This window comes from Eimeria necatrix, genomic scaffold (genome assembly GCF_000499385.1).
Source record: "Eimeria necatrix Houghton genomic scaffold, Enh_scaff73, whole genome shotgun sequence".
NCBI classification, from domain to species: Eukaryota; Apicomplexa; class Conoidasida; order Eucoccidiorida; family Eimeriidae; genus Eimeria; species Eimeria necatrix.
This window is the reverse complement of record NW_013651747.1, coordinates 52,099-61,255: the sequence shown is the minus strand read 5'-3', so window position 1 is coordinate 61,255 and position 9,157 is coordinate 52,099. Positions and strand designations below refer to the sequence as shown.

Genomic DNA, 9,157 nt, shown 5'->3' with positions numbered 1-9,157 from the left:
CTGCTGCTGCTGCTGCTGCTGCTGCTGCTGCTGCTGCTGCTGCTGCTGCTGCTGCTGCTGCTGCTGCTCTCACCGTCTTTCGAGGAGCTCTTTGTACTTTTGACTCTCCGCGCGTTTTTGGGCGCGAAGTTCCAAAAGTTTGCCGCGGACTTCCTCGAGGGCCGCGCGCAGCGGCACTGCAGACAAAAGTTCCAAATTGGAGTTTTAAAAAGTCATTTTTGCATGCAAATGGAGTTTTAAAATGGCATTTTTTGCATGCAAATGGAGTTTAGAAAAGGGATTTTTTGCATGCAAATGGAGTTTTAAAATGGCATTGTTTGCATGCAAAAGAGAGCTAAAAAACGGCATTATTTGCATGCAAAGAGAGCTAAAGAAAGGCATTATTTGCATGCAAATGGAGTTTTAAAATGGCATTATTTGCATGCAAATGGAGTTTTAAAATGACATTATTTGCATGCAAATGGAGTTTTAAAATGGCATTATTTGCATGCAAATGGAGTTTAAAAATGGCATTGTTTGCATGCAAAAGAGAGCTAAAAAACGGCATTATTTGCATGCAAATGGAGTTTTAAAATGGCATTTTTTGCATGCAAATGGAGTTAAAAAATGGCATTTTTTGCATGCAAATGGAGTTTAAAAATGGCATTATTTGCATGCAAAAGAGAGCTAAAGAACGGCATTATTTGCATGCAAAGAGAGCTAAAGAAAGGCATTATTTGCATGCAAATGGAACTAAAAAAGCCATTGTTTGCATGCAAATGAGAGCTAAAAAGAGATTAAAAAGGTCACTATTTACATGCAAAAGAGAGCTAAAAAAGGTCATTATTTGCATGCAAATGGAACTAAAAAAGGCATTGTTTGCATGCAAATGGAGTTTAAAAAGGGCATTGTTTGCATGCAAATGACAGCTGAAGAAAGGCATTGTTTGCATGCAAAAGAGAGCTGAAGAAAGGCATCGTTTGCATGCAAAGAGAGCTAAAAAGGTCATTATTTGCATGCAAATGGAGTTCAAAAAAGGCATTAATTGCATGCAAATGGAACTAAAAAAGTCATTGTTTGCATGCAAATGGAACTAAAAAAGCCAGTGTTTGCATGCAAATTGAGTTCAAAAAAGCCATTGTTTGCATGCAAATGGAGTTCAAGAAAGGCATTGTTTGCATGCAAAGAGAGTTCAGTTCAACTTATTTGCATGCAAAAGAGAATTAAAGCATATTTTATGCAAAAGAGTTTGAACTTGAATTATTTTGTGCAAAGGAGTTTAAACTTGAAATATTGTGTGCAAAGTAGTTTAAACTTGAATTATTTTCTGCAAAGGAGTTTGAACTTGAATTATTTAATGCAAAAAAGTTCGAAATTGAATTATTTTATGCAAACGAGTTTGAACTTCAATTATTTTGTGCAAAAGAGTTTGAAATTGAATTATTTAATGCGAAAGAGTTTAAAATTGAATTATTTAATGCAAAAGAGTTTGAACTTGAATTATTTAATGCAAAAGAGTTTGAAATTGAATTATTTTGTGCAAAAGAGTTTGAAATTGGATTATTTAATGCAAAAGAGTTTGAAATTGAATTATTTTGTACAAAAGAGTTTAAAATTGAATTATTTTATGAAAAAGAGTTTGGACTTCGCACCCACGGAGCCGTCCTCGAGGCTGCTGGCGCTCTGCTGCAGCGCGCGGAACTTGGAAAGCAGCGGCTTGCTGTTTTTGAGTCTTTTAATTTCTTCCAAAAGTTGTTTTTCTTCTTTCAAACTCAAAGTTGAAGTCATTAAATTGTGTTCCACCGCCGCAATTTTCTCCTCAATCTCCTCCACGCACGAAAACCCGATCTTCCGCCGCAGGTCCGTTGCGGATTGCTTCTGCGCAAACCAAAACAGCTTCAAGCTGCACAAAACACTTTAAATCTGCACAAATAGCTCTAAATGTGCACAAAATGGCTTTAAAGCTGCACAAAACACTTTTGAATATGCACAAAATAGCTCTAAATGTGCACAAAATGGCTTTAAATCTGCACAAAACACTTTTAAATCTGCACAAAATAGCTCTAAATGTGCACAAGATCGGCTTAAATCTGCACAAAACACTTTTAAATCTGCACAGAATAGCTCTAAATGTGCACAAAATGGCTTTAAATCTGCAAAAAACACTTTAAATCTGCACAAAGTAGCTCTAAATGTGCACGAGATCGGCTTCAATGTGCACAAAACACTCTAAATCTGCACAAAATAGCTCTAAATGTGCACAAAATGGCTTTAGATGTGCACAAAACACTTTAAATATGCACAAAATAGCTCTAAATGCGCAGAAAATAGTTTTAAGTGTTCACAAAATTCTTTAACTTTGCACAAAATAGCTCTAAATGCGCAGAAAATAGTTCTACATGCGCACAAAATGTTTTTAAATATGCACAAAATAGCTTTAAATGTGAAGAAAATGGTTCTAAATGTGCACAAAATAGTTTTAAATGTGCACGAAATAGTCTTAAGTCTGCAGTAAATAGCTTTATATGAGCACAAAATATGCACACAATAGTTTCAAATTTGCAGAAAATAGTTTTAAACGTGCAGAAAATAGCTTTAAATATGCGGAAAATAGCTTTAAATGTGCAGAGAATAGCTTTAAATGAGCAAAAATGATTTTAAAATCTGCAGAAAATAGTTTTAAATGTGCAGAAATAGTTTTAAAATGTGCAACAAAACCCACCATCTCCGCGCCCTCCTTTTGCTTCGACTGGATCTTCTCGAACAAGACCTTGCGCTGCTCCTCGAGCTGGTCTATTTCTTTCTGAAAACAAATAATTGCAAATATTTAAATGCTTTCAAGTTAATAAAAACAATTTAAAAGTTTAAATAGTTTTAATTTAATAAAGTTTTCTCTTTTCTTCACCTGCAACGCGTCCAGGCGAGCCTGCCTGTTTTGCTTCTCCATGTTGTATTCCTCCCGGCCGCCAATGACGGCGGAAATCTTTTGCTGGAGCTCATTCTGCACACAAATTCATTTATTTTGCAGACAAATTCATTAATTTTGCGCAAAAATTCATTAATTTTGCAGAAAAATTCATTAATTTTGCACAAAAATTCATTTATTTTGCACAAAAAGTCTTCTATTTTGCATACAAATTCATATATTTTGCACACAAATCACTCATCCTGCACACGAATTCACTCCTTCAGAACACAATTCAATTAATCTGCACAAAATTCAATTAATCTGCACACAATTCAATTAATCTGCACACAATTCAATTAATCTGCACAAAATTCAACAAATCTGCAAACAAATTCACTCATTCCGGTCACAGATTCAACCACTCTGGACACAGATTCACCCATTCTGCACGTAAATTCTTCCATTCTGCACACATATTAACTCATTTTCCACATAAATTCGCCCATTTTGCACATAAATTTGCTAATTCTGCACATAAATTCGCCAATTCTGCACATAAATTCGGCCATTTTGGGCAAAAATTCGCTCATTCTGCGCAAAAATCTGCGCATTCTGCACACGAAATCACGCATTCTGCACGCGACTTGACCCATTCTGCACGCGAATTCAACAATCCTGCACGCAAATCCCCTCATTATGCAGGCAATTCCATCATTCTCCACACGAATTCAATTATTCTGCACAAGAATTCAATAATGCTGCGCGCAACACCACTCATTTTGCACAAAGACTCGCAACTGGAGCAGCAGCGCAGCGCCCAGCGGAGCAGTCAGTGGCGCTGTGGCCGCTGCAGCGCGGAAACTCGAGCGAAATCGCAAAGCAGTGAATAAAGAATTCAAAAACACTTTAGAATCCGGCAGAGTGGAGCACTGCCGCCAGTTGGCGGGCCAAAGATGCTGCTGCGGAGAGGGCGGAGCAGCAGCAGCAAGCCGGAGCAGCAGCAGCAAGCCGGCGCAGCAGCGGGCGCGCGGCGCAGCCGGAGCCAAGAAAGCTGCTGCTGCGTCAGCAGCAGCAGCAGCAGGAGCAGCGGCGCTGCTGCGCTGCTGCGGCGGGGGAATCCGGCGCTGCTGCAGCGCCAAAAGGGTCAAAAAGGAGCAGCAAATGCGGAAAGTGACGCAGAGAAAGCAGCAAAGAGGTGCCGACGCACGATTTTGGCCCGCAAGTCGTCAATGGCGGCCGTCTCGGCCTGGATCCGGTCGCGGTAGAGCTTCTCGTCCGGCTTCGGCACCGGCTCGAGCTTTCTGGACTTGTCGACTTTGCCGGCCATTTTGTCGCTGGGGCGCGCTGGGGGCCGCAGCAGCAGCAGCAGCAGCAGCAGCAGCAGCAGCAGCAGCGGAAAGAAAGGCTGAGAGGCGACTGCGGGGAAGCGGAAACCACTCTTGTTTTCGCACACCAGGCAGCAGCGCGCGCCCGAGAACTCCAGTTTGCTGTTGCGAAAAATCCCAAGAGATATTTCTCCGAGTTCCTCCCGCGGGATCCGAGACAGGCGGCTGCGAAAGCCCGCATTCAGGGGAGGGGTTGCTCGCAGCCCCGACGCTCACCATACATTGCCGCAGCCCTCCGCCAAAGACCGCTTTCTTCTTTTCTTCTTTTTCCCTTTATAATTCCCTTTTGTTTTTTCCTTTCTTTCCGCCTTCGCGGCGGCTGCAGCGGCGCGCAGCTGCTGCTGCTGCTGCTGCGCCGGCTTTCCGCGCCGCAACCGCCGCGCCGCGGAATCTGCGCAGCCCACTGCGACTTTGCCTTTAATTCCCCACTTCTTCACTTCTTCCGCAGTTCTCTTTCTGCATTTCGCGCGGTTTTCACTGCAGCGGCTGGCTTTCCCGCGGCGGCGCCCGCAGCCTCGGAAACGCGTGCAGCAGCAGCAAGAGCTGCTGCTGCAGTCGCCCGCGCAGCAGCGCAGCGCCCCAGAACATATACACAACTCCCAGCCACTCTAAAAAGGCTTAATTCAAAACTATACCCCCTTTTAGGGTTTTGTTGCGCCTCTGCTGCTGCTGCGCGGCCCGCAGCGCCGGGCGAAGCAGCCGCAGCAGCGGTTGCTGCAGTGCTGCAGCAGCAAAAGCCACAAACACTAACAAATGCCCTTCAATAAAGATAAAATATAAACCAGAAGAAGTGCCTTTTCGTCTAAATGCACTTATCCACTCCGAGCTGCTGCTCACTCGCTAACTTTGCTGCTGCTGCCGAGCTTCTGGGGCCCCACAGAAAGCCACTTCTGCTCTCCGAGTTGCTGCGCTGCAGCAAAGCTGCTGCTGCTCTTCTGCTGCGTACAAGCAGCAGCAGCAAGCTGCTTCGGGGCAGAACTGCTGACACAAATTGCTGCAGGGCCAGCCACAAAAAGTCTTTATTTTTAAAAAGAATTAAAATATATTTTGCAACTTTTGGCAACAAACAAATTGCTGCTTGGCTCCTGCGGAAAAGAAAAGTTTAAAAGACAATTCGCAGCTCCCCTGTGGCACACAGCAGCAGCAAAGAGAGAGTTTGCTGCAGCAGCAAGAAGCCTCTGTCTCAGCAGCTGCTTTTCTGAAGTCTTCAAAAGATGCTTTAAAGAATAAAAATGTTTTTAAAAAAAGTTCAACAGAGAAGCTGCAGCACTTATTATTTCTTTTGGGATTTGCTGCTGAATTAAAAGAATAAAAGCTCTGTCTTCAGCAGCAGCAAAAGCCCTCCAGGCCGCCAGCTGCGCAGCAGCAGCAGCAGCAGCAGCAGCAGCAAAAAGCTGCTGCATGCGTAGTTAGCGAAGCAGCAGCAACCTGCTGCTGCCTGCTTTTCGAGCTCTTGCAGCAAGTTGCTGCTGCCGCTGCAGCGAGTCCTAGCCGCTTGCTGCTCTGCTGCTGCAACCCGCTGTTGCTCTGTTGCTGCAGTCCGCTGCTGCTGCTGCTGCGGGCTGCAGCAGCAGAGCAGCAGCAGCAGCAGCGCAGAAGCCAGCGAAGGGGATTTTCTTGCAAATTATAAATATAACTGGAAGCAATTCAAACACGAGGCAAGTTTGCTGCGGGCAGCTTTTCAGAGAAGTTTGCTGCTGCTGCTGTTTATTTGCTTTGCTGCAAGACACCCTGCAGCAAAAGCCTCCGCAGCAGCAGCAGCAGCAGCTGCTGCTGCTGCTGCTGCTGCCCACGCGGCCCAGCCGCAGCAGCACGCGCACGCTGCTGCTCCTAGTGCCCATACCTAGGGCCCTGGGTGCAGCAGCAGCAGCAACAGCAGCAGATCTTAGCCGCAGCAAATTGCAGCAGCAGCAAAGATTAACCTCAGTGAACCGCAGCAGCAGCAAATCTTGACCGCAGCAGCAGCGCAATGAGCAGCAGCAGCAGCAAATCTTAGACGCAATCAATCGCAGCAGCAGCAAATAAACCACAGAGGATCGCAGCAGCAGCTAATCCTAGCTGCAGCGAGCTGCAGCAGCAGAAGAACCAGCAAGAAGCCGCGTTGCTGCTGCTGCTGCTGCTGCTGCTGCTGCTGCTGCAGTGCCTCTAGAAGGCACTTCAGCTGCATGCAGGGGCAGCAAGTGCAGATTTGCTGCAGCCCGCTGCAGCAAATCTACAGAAGAAGTTGAAGTACAGCATTAAGCATTTCCCTTCAGGCACTGCAGCAGCAGCAGCAGCAACAGCAGCAGCAGCAGCAACAGCAGCAGCAGCAGCAACAGCAGTAGCAGCAGCAGCAGCGGCAGCGGCAAAGCAAAACCCCTAGGCGCTGCTGTGCAGCTGCTGCTGCCTAGTTGCTGCGGATCCGGCTGCAGCAGCTACGAGCTGGAAGCAGCAGCAGCAAGACAAAGGCCTTTTTAAAACTATTACTGACAGTTTAATCTTTTTTTTAATTTAATTTTAAATTATTATTTTATTTTTTACTAATAGCTCTTTTTAAGTTCTTGCTGCAGCTCAGAACTCAGCGCGAAAGCCCGAATTCCGTATTTCAAGTTTCATTTGCATGCAGCCCCATTGCAACTTGAATGCTGCTGCAACTTTTCGCCTTTGAAGTCTGCATTTTCTGCAATTAATTCATTATTATTGAATATATTTAAAGTTAAAATTATTTTAAAAATGTTTTTGTCATTATAATTCTCCTTTTTGGATCCTGAACAATTCCATTTGCTGCTGATTCAAATGGCCAGCGCAGATCTTCGCTGCCTTCTTGGATTCTCAAGTGCTGCCTTTTTCACAATTCTTTCTATATTGGATGCACAAAGCAAAACATAAAATATATTTTAAATAATATTTACAAAATTATTTATATTTTATTCATGTTTCCGCGTAGTTCCGGTGTCCATACACCGCACAGCTCCAACATCTTCGCTGCAGCCGCTATAAATCCAAAAGGTCAATTTCTCTCTTTTGGACTTACAAGCCGCTCATAAATTCATTTTTTTAATTTTATAAACACATTTTATTTATTTTGGATTTATTTATTAGCTTTTGCGCTCTCATATTCTCTTTAAAAGTGTGTAACATGCATTTTCATACCACCCAGTGCATGCGCTCACAATGAGAATATCCTTTGCATGCATTTCTTGAATTAATCAAAAGCTTTTTGCATGCATTTTTGTTTTTCGTTGTTTTCACAACTACGCATGCACTCGGAATGCATGCAAAACCAAAAAATAAAACGAAAAAGAACAACAAGAAAGGCTCCTCTTAGCTTCCTGCTGCTGCTGCTGCTGCTGCTGCTGCTGCTGCTGCTCTGCTGCTGCTAGACCAGCTCCCTGTGGAGGCTGGCGCGGCCTTCTCCGCTGCAGCTAAAGCGACACTGCTGCTGCTGCTGCTGCTGCTGCTGCTGCTGCTGTTGCTGCTGCTGCTGCTAGCTGCTGAACACCTCCCATGCAAGAAGACACCAGTTTTTCCTGCTGCAGTCACTTCTAATCTAATCTCTATTTATTAAAAATGGATTACTTTTATTTATTTTCTATTTATTTATTTCTTCTTTTCCAATTTGCTTATTTCCCCCTGAGGATTCTCCTCCTGTTTTCAGACTAAGAGGCTTTGGCCTTTCCTCTTTAAGCTGCACCAGCGCAGCAAAACTCAAAAAGCCCCAAAGGGCAAACAGCAAACCCACGCATGCATGCATGCATGCATGCATGCATGCATGCATGCATGCATGCATGCAGCCTGCATGCATGCATGCATGCATCAGTTTTCAACAACAATTGACTTCTTGAACTAGCCCGAGATGTTATTTCTAAAGCACGTTAGCACGCCTTCAAAACGAAAGCTGCATGCATGCATGCATGCACATGCATGCACACACGCATGCATGCACGCATGCACATGCATGCACACACGCATGCATGCATGCATGCATGCACATGCATGCACACACGCATGCATGCATGCATGCATGCACGCATGCATGCATGCATGTATGCATGCCTGCAAATGCATGTACACACGCATGCATGCATGCACATGCATGCGCACACGCATGCATGCATGCATGCATGCATGCATGCATGCATGCATGCTTGCGTCTTCGTTTGACCTTGGCGTCATGTCTCCCGCAACATCACCGACAATATAACTTTGCATGCACGCCTTATTGCAGTTGCAATTACCAACAATTGAGTGCATGCGCGCATGCATGCATGCATGCATGCATAACCCCTGCATACATGCATGCATGCATGCATGCATGCATGCGCGCATGCATGCATGCATGCACAACCCCTGCATACATGCATGCATGCATGCATGCATGCGCGCATGCATGCATGCATGCATAACCCCTGCCTGCCTGCATGCATGCATGCATGCTTGCACGCATGCATGCATGCATGCAAAGCCCCAACTTGGCAGTGTTGCATTTGGCTGTTTGCTTGGCGTTCGGCAGACCTAATTGGGAAGAAATGAAAATAGATGGAAAGTAAATAAATAATGAATAAATAAATATAAATATATAACACAAATATTTATAAATATTTATTTTTGGGAGACCTTCAGTGCGCATGCATGCAAGCCCCAAAGTGCATGCGCTTACTGCCATGTGCATGCAAATGAGCTATTTGGGCATTTGCTGCCAAATAAAAAGGCAGAAATGCATTTAAATGTTTTAAAGATTGAAGAGAATTAAATGCATGCAGAAAGGCTCTAAAGTGCAGCTTTTGCAACTTTCTGCTGCAGCAAATGCAAAAAAGAAAAGTCCTTTTCTGTTGAACATTTAATTCGAACTCAAAGAAACTGCTGCATGCAAAATAACAATTCATTTATTTTATTGCTGCATGCA

The 9,157-nt window shown here is 44.3% G+C and overlaps 1 protein-coding gene across 1 annotated transcript in view; it reads right to left on the bottom strand.

Moving 5' to 3' along the window:
• Nucleotides 1-4,214, bottom strand: part of ENH_00073710 (hypothetical protein, conserved) — a gene marked incomplete at both ends in the record, with an annotated part of 6,551 nt that extends 2,337 nt beyond the window's left edge. Inside the window, 6 exons of the mRNA XM_013577597.1 lie at nucleotides 74-176; nucleotides 1,632-1,857; nucleotides 2,702-2,782; nucleotides 2,885-2,980; nucleotides 3,508-3,562; nucleotides 4,063-4,214. Coding sequence (XP_013433051.1) covers nucleotides 74-176; nucleotides 1,632-1,857; nucleotides 2,702-2,782; nucleotides 2,885-2,980; nucleotides 3,508-3,562; nucleotides 4,063-4,214 — 713 coding nt within the window. The remainder of the gene's footprint in view (nucleotides 1-73; nucleotides 177-1,631; nucleotides 1,858-2,701; nucleotides 2,783-2,884; nucleotides 2,981-3,507; nucleotides 3,563-4,062) is intronic.
• Nucleotides 4,215-9,157: the final 4,943 nt, after the last annotated feature.